Source organism: Molossus molossus, unplaced genomic scaffold (assembly GCF_014108415.1).
Source record: "Molossus molossus isolate mMolMol1 unplaced genomic scaffold, mMolMol1.p scaffold_m16_p_4, whole genome shotgun sequence".
Lineage (NCBI taxonomy): Eukaryota > Metazoa > Chordata > Mammalia > Chiroptera > Molossidae > Molossus > Molossus molossus.
Window position 1 is genome coordinate 65,996,163 of NW_023425377.1, and position 22,926 is coordinate 66,019,088.

At 50.0% G+C, this 22,926-nt stretch overlaps 1 protein-coding gene across 1 annotated transcript in view; it reads right to left on the minus strand.

The window, feature by feature from the left end:
- Positions 1-22,926, minus strand: part of NCAN (neurocan) — a 28,067-nt gene that overhangs the window by 3,670 nt on the left and 1,471 nt on the right. Inside the window, exons 2-13 of the mRNA XM_036241016.1 lie at positions 20,205-20,284; positions 18,810-19,223; positions 16,280-16,454; positions 16,061-16,188; positions 15,436-15,729; positions 13,984-14,580; positions 13,344-13,812; positions 12,364-13,262; positions 7,067-7,183; positions 5,502-5,615; positions 3,598-3,756; positions 2,137-2,219 (exon numbers count right to left, since the gene is read on the minus strand). Of these exons, the coding sequence (XP_036096909.1) occupies positions 2,137-2,219; positions 3,598-3,756; positions 5,502-5,615; positions 7,067-7,183; positions 12,364-13,262; positions 13,344-13,812; positions 13,984-14,580; positions 15,436-15,729; positions 16,061-16,188; positions 16,280-16,454; positions 18,810-19,223; positions 20,205-20,277 (3,522 nt within the window). The 5' untranslated portion in view covers positions 20,278-20,284. The remainder of the gene's footprint in view (positions 1-2,136; positions 2,220-3,597; positions 3,757-5,501; positions 5,616-7,066; positions 7,184-12,363; positions 13,263-13,343; positions 13,813-13,983; positions 14,581-15,435; positions 15,730-16,060; positions 16,189-16,279; positions 16,455-18,809; positions 19,224-20,204; positions 20,285-22,926) is intronic.

Sequence of the window (22,926 nt, forward strand, 5' to 3'; positions counted from 1 at the left end):
ATTTATTTATACATTCATTGGTTGATTCTTTTTTCCCCCACTATTTATTTATTTATTTATTTATTTATTTCCGTTTTGTGTTCAGATAGAGTGGGAGGGAGAGAGAGGAAGAGAGAGAGAGAGAGAGAGAAACATCAACGTGAAAGGGACACATCGAGTGGCTGCCACACGCATAACCAACCAGGGCTGGGTTCTAACTGCAACCGAGGTACATGCCCTTAGCGGGAACCAAACCCAGGACTCTCTGGACCGCAGGCTGACCCTCTAACCACTGAGCCAAACCGGCCAGGGCCCACTTTTTATTATTTAATCCTCACCTGGGGATTTTTTTTTTATCCTCACCCAAGGACATTTTTCCATTTTTTTGTTCAGATAGAGTGGGAGGGAGAGAGAGGAAGAGAGAGAGAGAGAGAGACATTGACGTGAAAGAGACACATCAAGTGGTTGCCACCCACACGACCCAACCATGGCCGGGGACAAACTGCAACCGAGGTACGTGCCCTTAGCGGGAACCGAACCCGGGTCTCTCTGGACCGCAGGCCGACGCTCCAACCGCTGAGCCAACCGGCCAGGGCTCACCTGAGGATTTTTTTCTATTTATCTTCAGATAGAGTGAAAGGGAGGGAGGGAGGGAGAGAGAGACAAACATTGATGTGAGAGAGACACATGGATTGGTTGCCTCCTGCATGACCTGGACCAGGGCTGGGGATGAACCACAACCGAGGTACATGCCTTTGGTCGGAACTGAACCCATAACTCATTGGTCCACAGGCCAACGCTCTACTGCTGAGCCAAACCAGCCAGGACTCATTGGTTTATTCTTGTATGTGCCCTGACCGGAGATCAAACTGGCAACCTCGGTGTGTCGGAACAACTCTAACCAACGGAGCTACACAGCCAGGCTTCTTTCACTGAACATCAAGTTTTATCCATACTGTAGTGTGTGTCAGCGCTTTATTTCTTTTTCACTGTAGTTATTGTTTGATTGGATCACAGTTTGTGTATGTGTTCATCTGTTGATGAACATTTGGGTTGTTCCTTTTGGTAATTATTCCTAGTGCTGCTGTGAACATGTGTGCACCAGTATCTGAATCCCTGTTTTCACTTCTTTTGGTCACATACTTAGGAATGGAATTGCTGGGTCATGTGCTAATTTTATGTTTAATGTTTTGAGGAACTGCCAAACTGTTTTGCATAGCATAAAGAGGGGGGTCTTTATCTTGAGAACTGTGGGGTGTCTGACAGGGCTTGAAGCAGGGAGACTCTTGATCTGATGTATAGTTTTTTGTTTTTGTTTTTTTAATCCTCACCCAAAGATATTTTCCCATTTTATCTTCAGATAGAGTGGGAGGGGGGGAGAGAGAAAGAGAAACATCAATGTGAGAGAGACACATGGATTGGTTGCCTCTCGCATGACCCCTACCAGGGCCAGAAACCAAATTGCAACCAAGGTACGTGCCCTTGACCAGAATCAAACCTGTGACTCTTTGGTCTGTGGGCCAGCGCTCACACCGCTGAGCCAAACTGGCCAGGGCTGATGTATAGTTTTTAAAAGGTCTCATGCACAGGGTTTTCCTTCAGGGTGTTGAAAAAATTCTGGAACTAAGTAGAGATGGTGGTTGCACAATGTTGTGAATATACTAAATACCACCGAATTATACTTCAAAATGATTAATTTATATTATGTTAATTTCACCTCAATTTTTAAAAGTCCCCATGGCCGTCAGGTAGAGGGGCAGGAGTGTCGGTAGAAGTGTGTGTGTGTGACTGTGAGGGATGCTGCAGGGGTCCCAGTGAGGGATAACATAGGCTGAGCAAGCAGGGGCATGTAGGGAAATGAGAGTATTTTAGAGCCTATGGCTGGAGGAGCAGGCAGTGCGAGCAAAGGAATCATCCCTAGTCCAGGGTTTTTAGCATCAGTCACTAGGTGGATGGGCCCTGTACAGGACTAGGAAGTTGGTTGCTTTGGGGCTTCGCTGAAGCTTACTTGCCACTCCAGACCTCTGATAGTTAGTTTGCATAAGAGGGTAAAGTGAGGCCAGAGCCTAGGACCATGGGGCTCACCCTTATCTCTCTGTTCTAGATGAGACCCAAGTCAACAGCCTGGTAGCAGAGACCCAAGTTCCCACCACTCACCAGCCCTGTGTTGTCAGTCCACTGGAAATCCCTCTCCACGATCCTGTCGTTGAGGCCAATCCACGTGTTTTCACGTCCAAAGCCTGCAGGGTGGGGGAGTCTTCAGGGCTGGGCACCTGCCTCTCCCCAGTGCCTAGCCAGCTAGAGGTGGGGTGGAAGGTGGGAGAGGAAGACCCAGCCCCTTTCCCAGCCTGGAGGTGGGCTGGAGGGGAAAAGGAATGGAGGTGGAAGGATGGAGGTGGGGTAGGAGCTAAAGGCAAGAGGGGTGCCGGAGGACCCCAGACTCTCCCTCAGCCCTGGCACAGGCTGGAGGCCAGGTCCCCCATTCCCCAGCAGGCTGGGGCTTTGGCTGCTCTCTAACCTGGGGGGTGGAGGTGGGGCATAGAAAGGGCTGTTACTGTGGCCGGCCTTGCCACAATTTGTGGCTTAAACATATGGCCAGAGTAAGGAATAAACAAAGACATCAGATCTTTTCAGAAATGAGAGTAAGGGACAGGAGAGTCCACAGGTAGCTCTAGACAGGGCCGTGTTGAGACCCAGTGAACCAGTTAGTCACTGAAGACAGAGGAAGTAGAGGAGGATGTTTGATTGCAGCTAGGAAAAAGAAACGAGGGACCCAGAGAATGAACAAATAAAAGAACTAGGGGATAGAGGTAGGGGTTGGGGGATGGGATGGGGCGGTGGGGTAGTGGCCACCCCCAGGACTGTGCTCCTCCAGGAGTCACAGATGAGACCATCACTGAGACTGGTCAGATGCTTCTGAGCAGGGGCCCCTGGAGACTGCAACTGCCCATTGAGATGGAGGACAGTGTCCTGAGATGTTTCTGAGGACAGTTCCCACCCATGTATATTTCCCCAATAAAGCCTTTAAAAAAAAAGAAAGAAAGAAAGAATTAGGGGATGGGATGAGGAAAATGTGAATAAATGGATGGATGAACAGACAGCAGAAGGGATAATGAATGAATCAATAAATGCTAGATTTAATTAATGCAAGACTTTTCCTAGGTCTTTGCATAGCTTCTTCCTCATTTTATCCCACACATCACAGATACTTCCCCATCACCCTCTATCCCCTGGCCATTTTATTTGTCATCAGCATACTTAGGGCCAGCTAAATTATAGTATAGATTTATTTAATTAGATATTTACTTGTTTGCCAATGTCCCCAACAAGAATGTTATTCCCTTAGGACAGGACAATGTGCATCTTGCTCACTGCTGTGTCCCAGGTGCCTGGAATGGTGCCTGGCACACAGCAAATGTACAGTAAATATATGATGAATGAATGAATGAATGAAGTGAATATATGAATTAACAAATGAATAAACAGACATGGAAATTATTAAGTGACCAGGGCTTGCACTAATGAACACAGCTCCAGAAAGGTGGTGTCTTAAGGAGCCCGGGGACTTCCCTGGCAAAAAAAATGCAGGACCACCCCTGCCCATCCCAAAGTCCCTACTGTTAATGAAGCTGTGTTCCTCAGGTGAGTGGACGCTGGTCAGGTGGCCAGCTCGGCGGCGGCAGTCCCTCTCAGCATCCTCCCACACCCGCCGATGAGCAAAGTACCGGTAGCAGTGGCCCTGGAACTTGTGCCAGCCTCGGTCACAGCCCTCTGTGTCTGGGAAGTAGGAAGGGAGTATGAGGGGGCTGGTCTTTCCTAGAGGACTGTTCTGCTGGCCATGAGCACAACCAATCCACAGAGAGAGGGCCTATCCAAGGTCACTGTGGGGCTATGTCATCCCTTTCCCTGGTTCCAACACCCTCCCCCTGAGGCTCTGCCCCCTTTTCACCTCCCTGTCCCATATTCACTTCTTTGTTGCTGGAAGAGATTCAACTGGAATATTGAATCCCCTCTTGTCCCACTTCTGATGTATCCTCTGATCTGCAAGACCACACCCTCAGTGTGGACCTGGGAACTCAGGAAATGGTCTCAGAAAGACCTAAAATTTCCCTCCTGGCAAAGGGCTCTAATAAATATTTCTCTCAAAAAGATCACCAAGAAGCACATGAAAAGATCATTAGTCATTAGGAAATGTAAATCAAAACCACAATGACATAACAGCTCACACCACTAGGATGGCTAATAATTTTCAAAAAGGAAAATAACAAGTGCTAATGAGGATGTGGAGAAATCAAAACCCTGTAAACTGCTGGTGGGAATGTAAAATAGGTGGCCACTGTCGAAAACAGTCTTATGATTGCTCAAACAGTTAAACGTAGAATTACCATGACTCAACCATTCTACTTTTAGTTATAAACCAAAAGGAATGGGGGTGAAGGAAGAACAGAAAACAGGTGTTCTGCCTTGGCTGGGTGGCTTAGTTGGTTGGGCATTGTCCCATACACCAAAAGGTTACCAGTTCGATTCTGAACCTGTCAGGGCACATGCCTGGGTTGCGAGCTAGATCCCCAGTGCAGGAGGCCGCCATCTGATGTTGTGTCTCTCTCTCCTCCTCTCCCTTCATCTCTCTCAAATCAATAAAAATGTTTTTTATCTTTTTTTTTTTTTTTTATCCTCACCCGAGGACATTTTTCCATTTTTTGTTCAGATAGAGCGGGAGGGAGAGAGAGGAAGAGAGAGAGAGAGAAACATCGATGTGAAGGGACACATCGAGTGGCTGCCACCCTCACGACCAACCAGGGCCGGGGACAATCTGCAACCGAGGTACGTGCCCTTAGCGGGAACCGAACCGGCCGACGCTCCAACCGCTGAGCCAAACCGGCCAGGGCAATAAAAATGTTTTATAAAAAAGAAAACAGGTGTTCAAACAAAAACTTGTACATGAATGTTCCTAGCAGTACTATTTATATTAGCCTCAAGGGAAAAGCAACCCAAATATCCCATCAAGTGAAGAACTGATAAGCAAAATTCAGTCCATCCATACCATGAATATTATTCAGCCACAAAAAAGAATGAAGCACTGACATATGCTACAATGTGGATTAACCTCAAAAACATGACACTGAGTAAAAGAAGCCAGACACAAAAGGACACATAATGTGTGATTCCATTTACATGAAATGTCCAGAATAGGCAGATCCACAGAGACAGAAAACAGATTAGTGGTTTCCAGGGTTGGGCAGATGGCGAATGAAGAGTAACTAGTAAGGGGGAAGGGGTCTTCTTTTAGAATGATGGAAATATCTTGGAACTTGCTAGAGGTGGTGGCTGCAAAACATTGTAAATGTATTGAATTCCTTTTGAACTGTATACTCTAAAAAGGTTAATTCTATGTTATGTGGATTTTATCTCAAAAACAATAACTTGCCTCCTGTTGGACTCACAGCCACAGAACCAAAGATGGAGATCTGTGGCCTGCACCCACACCCCCTCCTGTTTCTGAGGTCTCAGCAAAGACTCACCTTTCTCACAGAGGCTGCCCCCATAGCTTGGGAGGCAAAGGCAGATGAAGGTGTTGACTTCATCGATGCAGGTACCTCCATTCTCACAGGGGCTGGAGACACAGTCGTCGATGTCTGGAGGGGAGAGGGAGGGGTTGAGTCAGAGGTCCCCAGTCCTCACAGGAAACCAGGCAGAAGATGGGGTCATGATCCTACCATCTATCCTGGACCTAAGTACAGGAGCAGTGGTCTACATAAATGGCTTGATGCCTCTGGAGGTCAAGAGGGTGGAGCCTCACATGATTAACATAGTTTTAATGAGAGCAGATGCCAGTGGGCTGGCTGGGGGCCAGGGTGTGCTGAGCATTCCACCTGATTCCAGAACCATGAAGGTTATATTCTTGCCAACTGTACCAGAGAATGTCAAAACTGCAGGGTCTTTGTGGAATGTGGAACCTAGGGGAACTGGGTTCCAGAGTATTTGCAAGGACTTGCAGAGAGTCACAAAGCTGTTTGTAGAGACAGGTATCCAGTTGAACTTCCTCTTCTACTACCCCTGTGTAGACAGTGCTTGAGGCATGTATGATATCAGGCAAGTCACATCCACTCTCTTAAACTCAGTTACTTTTCTTTTTTTGCAAAGTTTTATCAATAATAGCACCTCCTCGCCCTGGCCAGTTTGGCTCAGCGGTTGAGCATCGGCCTGCAGACCAGAGAGCCTCAGGTTCGGTTCCCGCTAAGGGCATGTACCACAAACAAACAAACAAACAAAATAATAGTACCTCCTCAAGGGTGGTTATGAGTGGAGAGTCAATGGAAGAGCTCAAGAGTTTATGTCATTTATATTTACTGTTATATTTCTATAATTAGTGTAGTTGTGAAGGTTGTGAAATTGAGGAGATGATGCACAGAGCTCAAGAAACTGTATTATTATTACTATTATTATTATTAGCATTTATCTTCAGATAGAGCAGGAGGGAGGGAGGAAGAGAGAGAGAAACATCGATGTGAGAGAGACACATCAAGTGGCTGCCACCCACACAACCCCAACCAGGGCCAGGGACAAACTGCAACTGAGGTACATGCCCTTAGCGGGAACAGAACCTGGGTCTCTCTGGTCCTTGGGCTGACGCTCTAACCCCTGAGCCAACCGGCCAGGGCAAGAAATTGTATTATTTATATTTATTGTTATAATTTCATAATTTGTCATATTTCTTGTGTTGAGATTTGGGGCTATTATGTTGGTGGTACATATACCCCTACCCACCCAGGAGAAGGCAGGACTCTTTGAAGACTTTGACTGGAAGGAGTCTGAGCCTTATCATCCCTTTGTCTTCTCCTTCCTTACTCCTGCCTGGTAGTAATGGGATGCAGCACACCAGCCCCCCAGCCCCCAGGATGAGAACTCATCTGGCTGGTCCTGAGGCTGACTTACTGGATCCAAGGAGTGGGGAAGGAAAGGGAGCACCTGAAGCCAACATTTTGTGAACTCTAAGTTCTCATGGGGATGGCCACTGGGATAAACAAACCCCAGGGCTCTGGAGTCAGACAAATTTAGGTTCAGATCCCAAGTCCAGGGCACTTACCGATCTCACAGTTCTCCCCAGCAAAACCCTGGTCACAGCTACAGCCATATATGGTGCCATTGGCTCTACAGGTGCCCCCATGCAGGCAAGGGTTGTTCTCGCAGGGATCCGAGGGGACTGCAGGATGGACAAGCAGTTCAGGGAGCAGTCAGGCCACCAGATCTGCCCTCCTAGAATCCAGACCACAGGAACCCAAGGCCCTCTGGATCAATCCCTCTCTGTGGAGTTCACTCTATAACTTCCCCATAGGTAGTCACCACCTTCCTTTCATATGCCCCTGTGACAAGCTTACTCCTTCCAGAAACTGCCCCTACAGTATATGTGGGCTGCCTTGCCTGTGACAAAGTCCTTTCTCTGACTATACTGGAAGGGGCTTCCCAAAGCTTCTCTTAAAAAGTCATCTTTTAGAACATGGATTTAAGTGCCCTCCCTGACACGTCCCTCTTTGGACATACACTGCTGGTCGTTGTATTTCTCATAATCTGCAGCACAGAAGTGGACACAAGGTTCCAGATCAGATGGTGGGGTATGGCAGCACTAAGAGGAGTGAGAACCATCATTTCCTTCATTTGGGCTCAATTTCTTTTCAATTTCAGTCATTACATTGAGGAGAGGTGGTAGATTATAGTGGTTATAACAAAAGGCTCTGGAGTCAGAGAGTTCAGTTCAATCCCTGGCTGTACCCCTCACTAGGGGACCCTAGGCAAATTACTTCTCTGAATTTTAGTTGCCTCATCTACAAAATAGAAATAAAAATCAAAATAGTTTACCTCTCTCTCAGTCCTCACCATAATGCCATATCTGGCTCTGTGTATATTAGCCTGGGGCTTCTTGATGGGTCTCAGCATTGGTCAGTATACATCAGGCATCCAGAGTACATTTAGGAATGTAGGTCCTCTCCTCCTCCCCAACCATTTCCCCAGTCAGCTGGGTTTCCTTGGAAGAAGGAGGATCTCCCTTCCCCATCTTGGGGGCCTAGATGCCTTAGTGGGTGTTCTCCACCCTGAAGCCCGGGAGAGGCAGATCAAGAACCTCCATCCTACCCCAGCTGACCCCCTTCCCTTGTCAAGGCAGCATCCAACACTTCCACTACACAGACACTAGAACTGAGGCCCAGAAAAGGGAAGAGCCTGGCTCAATACCACACAGAGGGACAACATAAGAGCCAAAACAGACTTCCAAGGCTCCAGTAGCCCAGTTTAAGGCCCTCTTTCCAGGCCCTATAACCTAGAATTTGTTCTGTTTTGAGCTTGTCTAGAGCCTCACAAGAAACTGAGGTGGTAACAAGCTGTCATCAATTCCCAGGTCTCCTGACCTCCACCTTCACCCTCCACAGGCTGTTCTCCCCATAGCTGCCAAAGGGAGCCTATGTAAACCTGAGTCAGGTCATGTCCCTCCTCTGCCTAGATCCTTCGATGGCTCCCCATTGCCCTCAGGGGGCAAAGTCCTCACTGTGACCCACAGAGCTCTGTGAGATCTGCCCAACATCTCCCTGCCCTACCCCTACCTCTTGCTCTCTCACTTGCTCACTCTGCTCCAGCCACACTGACCTTGCTGTTCTTACATGTCAGGCAGAGTTCTGCCTCAGAGCCTTTGCACAGACTGTTTGCTTTGCCTGGAACAGCATTTTCCCAGATCTCTGCATAGCTCCTCCATCACTTCCTTAGGCTTGCTCAAATTTCATCTGGTTAGAGAGGCCTTTCTGATTCCCCTTCCTGAACCAGAAGCTACGCACTGGCATCCCCCACCCCTTGCTTCACTTGTCTCTTTGCCTGATCGCTTTCTAACCTCCATATAATTTAGTTATTTATTAAGATTACTGTTATGTGTTTGTGCTTCCCTTCAGAGCAGTGATGTTCCACATGGCAGCCAAATATAGCTATTTAAGTCTAAATTAATTAAAAGTGAATAAAAGTACAAATGTAGTTCCTTAGTCTCACTAGCCACTTTCAAGGGCTCAGTAGTTATGTGTGGTGGCTGGTTGCTACTGTATTAGACAGCATAGCTCCAGAACATTTCCATCATTAGGAAAGTTCTAGAGTGCTGCTCTAGAATGTCAGCTTCCAGAGGACAAGGGACTTGGTCTTAACATGGGACCTGGAACACAGCCAGCACTCAATAACTGCTTGCTAACTGTATGAGGTAGCTGCTGGCATTCCTGCAGGGACAGAGGCCAGTCTTTGGGTTGGTGGCATGTGCCCCCATGGATTGCCAGAGGGGCCTGTGGCTGTGTCTGTCCCTAGTGCCACCCCAGCACGTTTGTGCACATGCATGGGACTACTGGGCATGGGAAGACATGAGCCCTGCCAGGTGACCCAAACTGCTGACAGCTGCCCACAGACTGGCGGTGACTGGCGGTGACTGAGTCACTCCCTGGCGCTGCATTTATTTTGGGCTTCATTAGCATTTCTGCAGCAAGTATGGAGTGGGTAGGCATCCAGGTCTCTCCTTCCATTCTCCCTCTCTCTCTCTCACACACACACACACACACACACACACACACACACACACACACAGTGCTGCCTGCCTCTCTCCAACCCTACTGCCACTGGCTTCAGTCTGGAACCAAGATTCCAACAAAGTCCCAAGCAGACCCAGCCATAGCCCTGGTTGACCCTCCAAATGCACCTTCCTTTGCACCTCTCTGCACGGTCTCCCTCTCATCTCTCTGACTCCCCTTCTCTAGCTCCTTGGCATTGAGCCTCTTTCCTAATGCACATCCTCTATAGCTAGTCTCTTCTCTGCTCCTCCAGGGCAAGCTCCTCCCAAGACCTCAGGGGTTTTTTGTTTGTTTGTTTTGTTTTTTTATCCTCACCCAAGGACATTTTTTGATTTTTTGTTCAGATAGAGTGGGGAGGGAGAGAGAGACAGAGAAACATCGACATGAAAGGGACACGTCGAGTGGTTGCCACCTGCATGACCCAACCAGGGCCGGGGACAAACTGCAACTGAGGTACATGCCCTTAGCGGGAACCGAACCCGGGTCTCTCTGGACCGCAGGCTGACGCCCTACCGCTGAGCCAAACCGGCCAGGGGGACCTCAGGGTTTTTTGTTTGTTTGTTTTAATCCTCATCAGAGGATATTTTTCTATTTAGCATCAGATAGAGTGGGAGGGAGGGAGAGAGAGAAACATTGACGTGAGAGAAACAACCAATTGGTTGCATGACCCAACCAGGGCTGGGACTAATGACAAACACAACTGAAATATGTGACCTTGACTGGAATCAAACCTACAACTCATTGGTCTGTGGGCCAATGCTCCAACCGCTGAGCCAAACCAGCCAGGGCAACCTCAGGTTTTTTTTGTACACCAATGAATACTTGTTGTATAGCCTAGTGATTGAAACAGAGACCGTGTTGTTAGTTGACCTGGATTCAAATCTTATCCTTGACAGTTCCAGCTGCATGACTCTGAACAAGTCACTTGACCTCCCTATGCTTCAATCTCCCCATCCTAAAGTGAGGATCACACTAGAACTTGTTTCACAAGGACATTATAAGGATTAACTAAGATGATTCCAGTAAAGTGATCACATAAGCCAAGTACATGGGCATTCACCAATAAGCATCAGCATTTATCAATTCATGTGTCCATGTCCAGTGTCTGCCTGCTGCCTGAGCATCTAAGAAAAGAAAATCTAGCCTGGGACACAGCCCAGAGATGACAGGGTGGGTGACAAAACCCTCAACTACTATTTCCATCACAAACACTTTGCCTTCAAAGAAGGGAGCGAGTGTAAAACCAATTGTGTTATTAAGTGTTTTGTGCCCTGATAGGTGTTGCTCAGTGGTTAGAGTGTCAGCCCTTGAATTGAGGGTCAAGGGCATGTACATAGGTTGCAGGTTTAATCCCCAAGTGTGGAAGGCAGCCAATCAATGTGTCTCTCGCACATTAATGTTCCTCCCCCGCCACTCTCTCTAAAAAAAATCAATGGAAAAAAAATATCCTTGTGTGAGGATTAATAAAAATCAATGGAGCCTGGCCCATGTGGCTCAGTGGTTGAGCAATGACCAATGCACCAAGAGGTCACTGGTTTGATGCCTGGTGAGTGCACATGCCCAGGTTGTGGGATGTGCAGGAGGCAGCCAATTGATGTTTTTCTCTCATTGATGTTTCTCTCTCTCTCTCCCTCTTCCTTCTTTTCTCTAAAAATCAATAAAAATATATTTTAAAAAATAAAAATAAAATCAAATAAAAATAAATCAATGGTGCCCTGGCCAATTTGGCTCAGCGGTTAGAACGTCGGCCTGCGGGGAGAGACCCGGGTTCGGTTCCCGCTAAGGGCACGTACCTTGACTGCAGTTTGTCCCCGGCCCTGGTTGGGTCATGCGGGTGGCGGCCACTCGATGTGTCCCTTTCACGTTGATGTTTCTCTCTCTTCCTCTCTCTCCCTCCTGCTCTATCTGAATAAAAAGTGGAAAAATGTCCTCGGGTGAGGATAAAAAAAATCAATCAATGGAAAATATCCTCAGGTGAGGATTAACAACAACAAAAAGAGTGTTTTGCAACTCAGAAGAAGTGCCCTTCAATTAGATGCTGATATTTTTTTAAAGCTCACCTGACCAAAAAAAAAAACCAGCTCAAAATTCAGGACCTAAAAAAGGTGAGCTTCAGGCAGACTTGGCTCCAGGAGAACAGGGTAGTGGCTTTTTTTAGGTTCTTCTGGGCAAACAGCAGCTAAAGCTTATGCAGACTTAGGCTCCCACTGAAGTCTGACCACTGACTGGCTGGTAGTGACATTTCTCCCTGAGCTCAGTTTGCTGTCTATAATGGGGGTTATGACCCCCACTCCCACTCTTCCCAGTGCCCACTTTTTCTATGGCTCAAGGTCCCCCACAAACCGCACCACTGAACTCCAGCTGCGATTCCCACTATGCCTCCTCCATCTGGCCCCACCTGGGGGGGTACCTGTATCGAGCTCTATCTTCCCCAAACTGGGGTATCACTTAAGTCCAGCTCCCAACATTGCACAGTACTGTCTAGCTCCGTATGGCCGTGAACATGAGTTGCTAATTGAACCAAATTAACTCCATGCAATGCCTTAACATTTTCCCATCACTCGCTGTACCTCAGAACACATCAACTTAATCTCCTGCCTTTGTCCAGGCTGGTGCCTCTGCCAGGAATACCATTTCTGAAATTCAGTTCACCTGATAAGTTCCCACCTCCAATGTCATTCCCTGTTAGAAACCTTCCCAGGCTCCCAGGAACAACCGTTTTTCTCTACTCTGAGCTCCCCTGGTCCCCAAGCCCTGACCACAGTGGGCTGGATGAGGCCACAAACTTTGAACTCACTCTGCTCTGCACTCCCATTTGCAGGGGCCCCTGGCAGGGCCGGCTCCTCTCCACTTGCTGTCTCCTCCACACTGGTACTCCCTGCAAGGACCTCCAGCTCAAACTTGTCCAGGACCCGAGGGGCAGACAGCAGGGTGCTGGGGGAGTCCCATGGCACTGTTGGCTTCCCTGAGGACACTGACACAGGCTTGTCCATGCTGGCTGCTGTAGGTGTCCAAGGAGGAAGAGTGGGATCCCCCAGGGGGCTGCCCTCATGTGGAGGGGCTAAGGCTCCCAGTGTTCCCTGGGTCACCATCTGGCCTTCCTGCTCTGGGTGGGATTGGGAGCTGGAGAAGTACATTATGGACGTGGCCAGGACCCCACCCTTGTCCCCCTGGTCCAGGGACATGAGGGACGTCACCACATTTTTATCCACAGCCACTTGAGGCCTCACGGTGGGGCTTTCAGCTCTTTCAACCATGTGGGATCCAACTTCCCAAATCCTACCAGCACCACTGGGGTCCACTGTGGCTGTGGAATCCATGGGACCCACTGTACCTCCTTCATCTGTAGCAGCCCAAGGCTCCAAACTCAGGGAGACTCCAGGGTCCCCCGAGGATGCAGAGGGAGACCGGGGGTCCAGCTCTTCAATGTGCAGTGAGGGCCACATGCCCTGTGCCTCTTCCAAAGTGGCCTGTGAGCCTTGAGTGGGGCTCTCTGCTGTGTTGAAGACCCCAGGCTCAGACCCTGAGATTTCTCTCCCTCCCATGGGCTCAGTAGCTGTCTCTATGGAAGTGAAATCTACTGCCACATTCCCATCCACAGAAGCCTGTGGGCTGGATCTGAGGTGCTCAGCTTTGCTGAGTTCAGTGGGGCTGGTCCCTCCAGTTTCTCCAAAGTCTGCCCTGGGGGAGTTAGGACTGGCTCCAGCTTGTGTGTCCGTAGCTACCTGTGAGGAGGGCGTGGGACTTCCCTCTCTGTGGTCACTGAATGACAGGAACGTGGCCTCTCTACCTTGTCCGGTCAGGCCCAAGGAGGGGGGCAAGGAATATACCTCTGGATGGATGGGGTCCGGGAGACCAGCCTGGGTCTCTGAAGCCAGAGAGGGTGGGGCATCGACCATGGCCTCACTATGACCCATGACCCCATTGGTCTGGGTAAGGTGGGGTGTAGGGTGTGGTAGGAGCCACACTTTGGGAGCACGAAGCATGGCCATGACAGGGAGGTCTAGGGAAGTGACCATGGGGGATGCCTCCCAGGAGGCACTGCTGGGATCCTCTGCAGGGCTGGGAGCTAGGGCAGTGGCCTCTGAAGGGGACCAGGAAAGTTTGGGGTTGGCCAGCCTCACACTGGGGCCCTTGGCTTTCTCCAGCTCAAGACCAAGGGCTCTGATGGGGCCTGGGATGCTTCGTGGGACCACTGTTGGGGGCCACATCCAGGGCTCTGTGGGGCTCCTGCTACCAGGGGAACCTGCAACAATATCAACAGGAATAATTATTTCTCAGCAGTTCCTTCTGTTGAATGTCTTCTCAGTTTAGCCTGGGGTGGAAAGAGCTTCTGAGGCCAGGGGACCTAGCTAGGATTCAAAGCCTCCTCCTCCTCCCCCACTCAAGTCCCACCTCCTCCTTGGATCCCACTCACCAGCTCCAGGCACATCCACCTCATTGGACAGCACAGCCCAGGGACTTTGGCTCCTGCCACTCCCTAAGGAGTCTGTGGCTCCGGTAGCCAGAGGAGGCTCCACATGATTCCCAGCAGGCTCTGGTGTGGGGGGTTGGGCACTGACTTCAAGCCTCCCCTCCTGCCCTTGGAGGGATTCCCGTTGTTGGAAGTGGCGTCCATTCAGCCCTTTAAAGCGCCCCCTCCTCTCAGGTGTGGGGCTGGCTGGAGTCACCTTGCTGTGCATGCCAGCTGAAGTGCTTGATTCCAGGCTGCTGGAGAAGGGGACCACACTGCTCAACCACACCTCCTTAGTTTCCAGGGAAGGCCTTGAGATTAGTGTGGGAACCTCAAGGGCAGGGCTGGGGGTCTCCAGAGACTCCCACTTCTCTGCCAAGATCAGAGCCTCTTCCTCCCCACTGGACAGCAGAGGCTCCTGGAAGTCAGGGGTGACCACCTCCCCTTCCCCCAAGCTGGGCTCCAGTTCTTGGGCTGGGGGCCCTTCTGCCGACAGAATCTCCCCCTCATCCCCAGATGAGGGGGTCTCTGGGTCTCCATGTTGTAAAGTAGGGTAATGAGCTGTGGGAGAAAGCAGAAGAGGTTGTGTTAGGTTCAGGGGTTGGGAAGTTCTTCCTGAAGTCTAACCACATTCTAGCATACTGCAGCACAAACCTTCTGTGTATTTCTGTCTCTCAATGGCCCTCTGTCTCTCTGGGCGGGTTCTGGAATTCCCCCAGATGGAGGGAGGGTGGTGCAAAGTTATCCCTACAGTTCAGGCTTGCGCCACTGTCAAGGTCTGAGTCAACTGGTCCCATAAAGGGTCATGGGTAAAGCTCAAGCAGTGGTCACCTCTCGGAGCAGGTCAGACCTGGGCCTTGGCTCCTCCCCCGTGGGGGTGGGGGGAGAAAGTGCATAATGGACTTGTCCTTTTTACAAAGGGATTCCACCCCTCACCCCCCACCCCTTACATAGAAGATTTAACTCTTGGGAGTTGAGGTTTGCAGCTTGAGGCTGTTACTCCACCCCAAGTGCATGGGTCATCCCTGGTCTCGTCCATGGGTATGTGGCCTCGTTCAGGGGGCATGGCTAGCCGAGGTATCACTTCCTCAAGGACTACTTGTGAGCATAGCTCTACGTAAGATACGCTCCATACAGGGATGTGTCTTTCAGGGGGCTTGGGAATTATAGGCCCACACCCTAACAAGACTTCACGTTCCTACTCCCAGTGTGGGGCTCCAGGGGAAAGCCTGTCTCAAGCCCGCGGCCTTCACCCAGGGCGTGGCTTATCGCGAAGCAGGTCCATGTGTCCCTCCCCTGCCCAGTTTCCGCCTCCACCAGAAAGCAAAGCTCCCGGGGGCGTGGCCTTTACCGAGGTGCGAGCCCTTGGGTGTGGCCACCAGGGACGCACTCCCCCGGGAGTGGCCTCCCACGCACCACGGAAGCAGTAGGCGTCGAAGCGCGCTCCAGGTGCCGGGAAGCCAGTGCGGTTGGCGAAGCGGTACACGGTGCGCACGCCCGGGGTGGAGCCCCCGCAGCGCCGACGCGGCGTCTGAATCGGGTAACGCACGCTGCCATCAGCCAGCCAGCCCGGGTCGCACTGGTCCAGGCCCTCGTGCCAGGCCAGGTGCAGCTGCCCCACCGAGGCCAGCGCGGCACCCTGGCGGCGGCACTGGGCACGCGCGCCGGCCAGGGTCAGCCGGCGGGCTGGGCCCACGTAGAAAACTTCGCCTGTAGGAAGGCGCGGGAAGACGTGAGCAGAGGTCCGAGGGGCCTGGAGGACCCTGCCCTGGAGCCCAGCCAGGAAGTTGGACTCACTCCAAATAGCCCAGATCTGACCGAAAACGCCGCTTTAGCTTCTTGTTACAAATGAGGTATCTCGGGCATCAGAAAGAGGGAGGGGCTCGCGTGAGGATGTGGGGTAGGAAGGAAGAGAGGGGGGCAGGGAAGAAAGGCCAGGGAAGGGGTGGGCCCGTGTTGGCTGCAGGTTTAGAGAAGGATGGGATTGGGGACGTTAACAGGGGCTCAGGGAAGGGTCGGGTTCTATCAGCTCCAGACTTACCCTCTAGCTCACGAGCAAAGCAATACACATCGTAGAGTTCCCCTGGGTCGCGCCGCCCATAGCTCCTCACCCCTGGAAGGCTGCTACGATCACCATAGCAACCAGGACGGGACTGGGTGATAGGATACCTGGGAAGACAGGATATGTGCCCTTGGGGCCCCTAAGAACCATCTTTGCCCAGGGGCTAGCTCTATCTCCACACCATGTGTATCCCCTCACCGAACAGTGCCATCAGAAAGCCACCCAGCGTCGCAGTTGTCAAAGCCATCCTCAAAGGCAGCCTGCAGGTGCCGTGGGGCTGCAATGGTGGCTGAGCTGAGACGACAGGCCTCTTGGGCCTGGACGAAGGTTAGTGCATAGCGATCCTGGGCTGCCCGGTAGTGGAACACAACACCTGTGAAGAAACATCCAGGATAGGTGGCCGATTTATTCTGGAATCTTCAAGAACAGACCTCCCTCTGCAGAATGTCCACTCAACCCTCAGTCTAATAATAATAGAACTGTTGCCTATACTGCCCTGTACCACTTTCCTTCACTCAGCACCAAACATGGCACTAGGGCAATGGTGAGAAGTGATAGGGGATATGCCATTTCACAGGTGATGAAACTGATAACAATGGTCATAAAAGGCTAGAATTTGTCGAGTATTCACTACATAAAACGCATTTATAAGTATTATCTCATTGAAATTAAGGCTCAGAGAAGTTCAGGGACATGGCCAGGGTCACACAGCCAGTTTGAGGCAGAGCCAAAATTTATATTTTGGAAAATCTGACTCCAAAGATAGCATTCTTCATGCCCAGGTTTAGGCCCTGAAGGTGACAGGAGACAAGGAGAAAAGTGAGAGAGATTTTGCCATTTAGGAATTAAGTACATGCATTGATAGGGGAATCACTGGTAGCAATGGAAGATCACATGTGGTTATTGCCCAGCCTAGGAATGAAGGCACAGAAGGCTTCCTGACAGAGGTGACATGTGTCAGGACATGAAGCCCATTATTGAACGGGCTATCTGTGACTCAAATTCTGATTTAGGAATGAAAGAAATGGCTGAGCAAGACAAAGGAATGAAACATTTTGCTCCATTTTATCAAACTGAGAGCACCTAGAAAGTGGCAGCTGCATCTCAGTCATGACAGTGGCCCTGGCACCAGACTGGCATATGGTAGGTGCTCAATTAATATTTGACAGAATGAATGAGTTGCACAAATCCTTCCTTCGTCACTTACCAATTTTCTTTGAGGTTAATTGGTTTTGAGAAGCGAGGCCTTGGAAAGGGGATGACTGGTTAACCCCATAAAATATGCAGTGAGACACTGTTGGGTAGGAGAAAACTATACTCCAGGATGGGATGCAGAGACTTGCCCTTGGCCAACAGAGGTTAAGCGACATTGACTTCCCACAGGAATCCACAGGATGTTTTCCACATAACAATCCATTTACTGAGTCATTTCTTAAGTATCTATTGGGCATCTACTGTGCCACATTCTGTTCTAGGACTTCGCTTTAATAATAAAAAAAATTTTTTTCCTTGTTCACTTTGATAAGTTAGGAAAACAGAAACTACACTGGATATTTCAACAGCAAGAATTTAACACAGGAATTGATTAAATAGGTGTTTGAGAACTGTTATTTTATATTTCAATCAACTTTAAAAAAAGAAACTTATGCCCTGGCCGGTTTGGCTCAGCGGTTAGAGCGTCGGCCTGCGGTACAGAGAGACCCGGGTTCGGTTCCCACTAAGGGCATGTACCTTGGTTGCAGTTTGTCCCCGGCCCTGGTTGGTCGTGCGGGTGGCAGCCACTCGATGTGTCCCTTCACGTCGATGTTTCTCTCTCTCTCTCCCTCCCGCTCTATCTGAACAAAAAATGGAAAAATGTCCTCGGGTGAGGATCAAAAAAAAAAAGAAACTTACTTTTTAAAAACAAATTTATTGCCCAGCCAGTGTGGCTCAGTGGTTGAGCATCAACCCATGCACCAAGAGGTCACTGGTTCAATTCCCAGTCAGGGCACATGCCCAGGCTGCAGGCTCCATCCCCAGTGGGGGGTGGGGTGCAGGAGGCAGCCAATGGATGGGTCTCTTTCATCAATGTTTCTATATCTCTCTCTCTCTCCCTCTCTCTGAAAATCAATAAATATATATTTAAAAATAAATAAAATAAAACAAAATTTATTTTAAAAGGAAATATGTATTCCTATTTTAAACAGAAAGCTAATATCCTTTTCCTCCTGTGAAAATAGGTTACCATGAAATGGACTTAAAACAAGGTTGCGAAATCCTTTGGAATCCTGTGGTCCACAAGAGACTGAAGAGAGAGATATTAAAGAGAGGGTAGTACCTGTGGAGACTTGCTTTGTGACTTTATCAGAAATATTGAAAGGGAATCATTGTTCAGGGAGTGATTTCTTTTTTTTTATCCTCAACCGAGGACATTTTTCCATTGTTTGTTCAGATAGAGTGGGAGGGAGAGAGAGGAAGAGAGAGAGAGAGAGAAACATCGACGTGAAAGGGACACATCGAGTGGCTGCCACCCGCACGACCAACCAGGGCCGGGGACAAACTGCAACCGAGGTACGTGCCCTTAGCAGAAACCAAACCCAGGTCTCTTTGGACCGTAGGCCAATGCTCTAACCATTGAGCAAACTGGTCAGGGCTCAGGGAGTGATTTCTAAGGTGATATTCATTGGGTGGGCTTCAGGTTCAGCCCTTCCCCCTCCCAGTTTTGACTCCTCCCCTGCCCTCAACTGACCGGTCACTTCCAGGAATACCAGGTCCTGCTCATCCTCGATGCCCCTCACCACCTGGCAGCGGTAGAGCCCGGAGTCGCTGGCTCTCAGGGGCCCCAGTAGCAGCGTGCCATTGGCCCGGTGCTGGGGATAGGCGGGCAGAGATACACGTCCCTGCCAGCCCTTGGCAACTCGAACCACGTTGTTCTTGGCCACCAGGATAGGCAAGTCCTGCCATTGGCCTGATGCAGTGCGCACCTTGGTCCACTTGATCCGAGGGGCTTCTCCGGCTGCACCTGGCCGTGGCCTCAGGGTGAAGAGACAGGGCAGGGCCACCAGCTCCGCCAGTGCAGCTCTCACAGAACCAGACCCCACCTTCTGCATGTGGAGCCCCTTTTCAGCAGCAGCAGTGGCAACAGCAGTGGTGTCCTGTGTGCCTGGGGTGGGGAAGGTAGAGAGAGACCCAATTCAGAGTCAAGGACCAGCAGAGACTATTTCCCTTACTTTACTGGTAGGGAGACTGAGGCCAGAGATACTAGGTTGCCTAAACATCATGATGCAGTGCACAGACCTGTGATCTGCACCTCAGTCTCTGAACAGCAGAGGAAGAATGAGGTCAAATCCTTTTGTAGTTCTGCCTCCACTCAGAGTCCAGGTCCCAGAGGCCAGTGACTCTTTGTCACTGACTCACTGTGTGGCCATGAGGGTCACTGTCCTTCTCTGAGCCACAGTTTCTCCAGAAGTTAAAGGAGAGGTAACCATTGGGAGGGAAATGGTATTGTGGAGTACCTTCTATGTAACAGGCACTTTATAGATAGCAAGCAGCCCATCTGATTTTCATAACCATCTGCAGAAATAGCCATGTCATCATTCTCTTATTGTGGAGGAAACTGAGGCTCAGAGACATTACTGTAATTGCCTATGGCCACAGAGCAATTCAGGAGGCATTTCTAAAGCCTGGGCTTTTGACCGCTACTGGGGAGATGCCAGGGAGATGAACACAGACCTTTATTTCTATTGCCCTGTCCATGACAGGCATCACTAATCAATGTACACACTATTCTCATTCCTCCCTCCCTCCCAACTCCCTCTTCCTCTTCTACTCTCATTTCTTTCCCTCTCCTTCCCTTCCCCTCCATTCCCATTCTCTCTCTCTCTCTCTCTCTCTCTCTCTCTCTCTCTCTCTCTCTCTCCCCAGCACATCATAGCAAATGGTGAGAGGCAGGAACCGCCAGTCTTTGCTGGCAATGACTAAAAATAACCTCTCAGGTGCCTTGTTAGCTTTTGACTGTTCAAAGACGTTTTTCATCTATTCTCATTTATTCTCTACACTAAGCAAGCAGGAGAAGGCTCTTGAGTTAAAAAGCTGAGCCTTTTTGTCCAGACCCCAACCTCTCCCACCACACAGGCCAACTCACCCTGTTCCCCATCCACCAAGAACAGCATCTGGAGCACCAGAAGGCCTGAGGCCCAGACAGTCATGGCCCCCATGCTGGACCTAGATCAAGAAGAAGAGGAAGGAAGGGAGAGGGGGGTGAACACAACCCTCTCAGAGAGTTGGCAGGTAAAAATCAAGTCCCTCCTCTATAGATCTGGAAACTGGGGCTCAGACTGACCAGTGTGTCACTCAAAATAACACAGGCAGCAAGGGCAGAGCCAGGACCCAAACCCAGAATCAGCTGACTTCAGAATCCCAGCAATGATGTCTCATGGTCAGAAATATGAGTGCTGGAGTGAATCAGAACCTGAAGTTGTCTCTGTGTCAGTTCCTTGCTGTGCAACCTTGGGCAAATAGTTTAGCTTCTCTGTGTCTCAGTTTCTTCATAGGTCATATGGGGATAACAGGTAGTCGAAAGGAATAGATGAGTCAATACATAAAATGCTTAGAAATGCTTGGCACAAGGAAGTAAAATTCAGCTGTTATTATTACTATTGACCTTAACAGAAGCAAGATCAAAATCCCATTTTTCAAGTTGACCTCCACCATCAGATTTGGGGGGGGGGGTCTCCTAAAGGGCAGCAGCCAGTCTCAGTCTGCCTGGGGGTTCCCAGTCCTGGCAACAGGCTGGCCTCCAAGCCAGCCTTGAATCTGGGTTTCCTGAATGACACGATTCTCAGCTTCAATTCCAGGATTTGGTTGTCGCCAAGATTCTATTCTTGGTTTCTGGGATTTTTGAGGTGCTGCCAAGTCCCAGCTGGAGGACGGGGCCTTGCCCCTGCCCACCCTCCCCTCCCCCTTGACTTCACACTGCCTGGTGAAGATGCCTCCTAGGTCCATAGCGACTCCAGCTGTGGGTCCAGCCTTCTACAGGGGTTGTGGCCCATGGGTGTAAAGTGGACAATTATTGAGTGAGAACTGTAAGCAAGGTCCACTCCAAGCACGGGGGCACAGTAGTGGCCTCCCTGACCTCTCACTCTCTCAGAGATTAGAAACCCTGAAAAGGGGGCCTCTCTGGACAGACTCACCAGGCTCAGGAGGAAGGGGCAGATGGGGAGGTAGATTATCACCCATAAACCCAGCCCTTGCACCTCTCCCCAATAAAATAATAGCCTTTAGAGGGAAGTGTGGGTGGAGTCCAGAATGAGGGTCTGCTGCGGAGAGCTGGCCCACTCCATAAGGCCCTTCCCAGCTCCCAGAAGCTTCTTCTGGGAGACCGGCCCCGGGCCCTGTCCGTGGTGCTGAACTCGGGCAGCAATGCAGCGGTAGTGCCCACTTTGTCTTTTTCTTGTGATGGGCCCAGAGATGGCTAGCTGTTTGCTTAGGGCTGCACAGCAGGGTAGAGGCCAGGCACTGGGACCATCTGGCTGGGTATTAGAGGATGGGGCAGGACTCTGGGCTGCACCTGCCCCAGGAGGGCCCGAGAATTCTCTCTCTTCCTCTCTCTCTCTCTCTCTCTCTCTCTCTCTCTCTCTCTCTCTCACACACACACACACACACACTATAGTTAAGAGCTCAGACTATATCCAGATTACAGGACTATAAGCCTTGCCTTTGTTCCCTACATGTTACATGACTCTAGACACACTGCATCACCACTCTGTGCCTCAATTTCCCCACCTGTAAAATGGGTATTACCCAGCATGTACCTCATGGAATTACTGTGAGCATAAAATGAACTAAGATATGTGAAGTCCTAGAAATTTTGAATTAAAAAACAGGTTTTTTTTGTGTGCACAAAGCCTCATGTATATACTTAAATATACAGAGGTAGTCGAACATGGTGAGAGACACAGTTTCAGGTGCACACCCCCACACACAGACACACATGCCTTCCCACACACAGTTCCCTCTACTTGCACCCTCACACACCCACATCCTTTCTCTTAAAATATCTCCTTCCCAGGGCCTTCAGAGGTGAGCATTTACAGAGCTGTCTGGGGCTTGTCCCCTCATCAATAATACATGAGCCTCATGCATATGCAAGTAGGGGTCTGCAGGGTAGGCAGGAAGATATGCAGAGGGTGTGTGTGTGTGTGTGTGTGTGTGTATGTGTGTATGTGTGTCCTTCCCTTCTCACATCTATCTCCTGTCTCATGTCTCAGTGGACAATGAGTGAGGATGAGTTGGCCAGCAGGCATTTTTGTGTTTGTGCCTGGGTGTGCATCAGGGTGCCGTGTCAGGTGAGGATCTCCATAAGGTTGTGCCCTGTGGTGTGTGGACTTGTGCACAAGTCCCCAGCAGCTCTGTGCATTGGGTGGAGCATAGGGGATCCCCTGTGATCTCTGGATGTGTGGGTCTGAGTGCCCCTTGGTAGGGAGTCGGAGTATGTGAGTGCATAGGCGTGATCATGGAACTCCTTGGAGGAGAAAAGAAGCTGGCTCAATAAATCATTCCAGACTGCCCCTTTGGAATCCGACCCCCTGCCAATGTCTCCCCTTTAGTGTCCAATTCTGCACGCTGACCACATTTCAAACCCCTACACCCAGGGTCCACACAGTCAATCACATGGAGAGGAACCTTGCTGTGTACATGGGACACAAATGCAGTCATATACCCCAGACTCAGAGCCCAGGAGAGAAAGACACACACACATAAAGATTCACAGTGACATTAACAAAGAGAGACAATATGGGTATTTACAAGGCAGGCAGCATGTCTTCTGCACAAAGACACACACCCACATTCTCAGGCTCCCCACA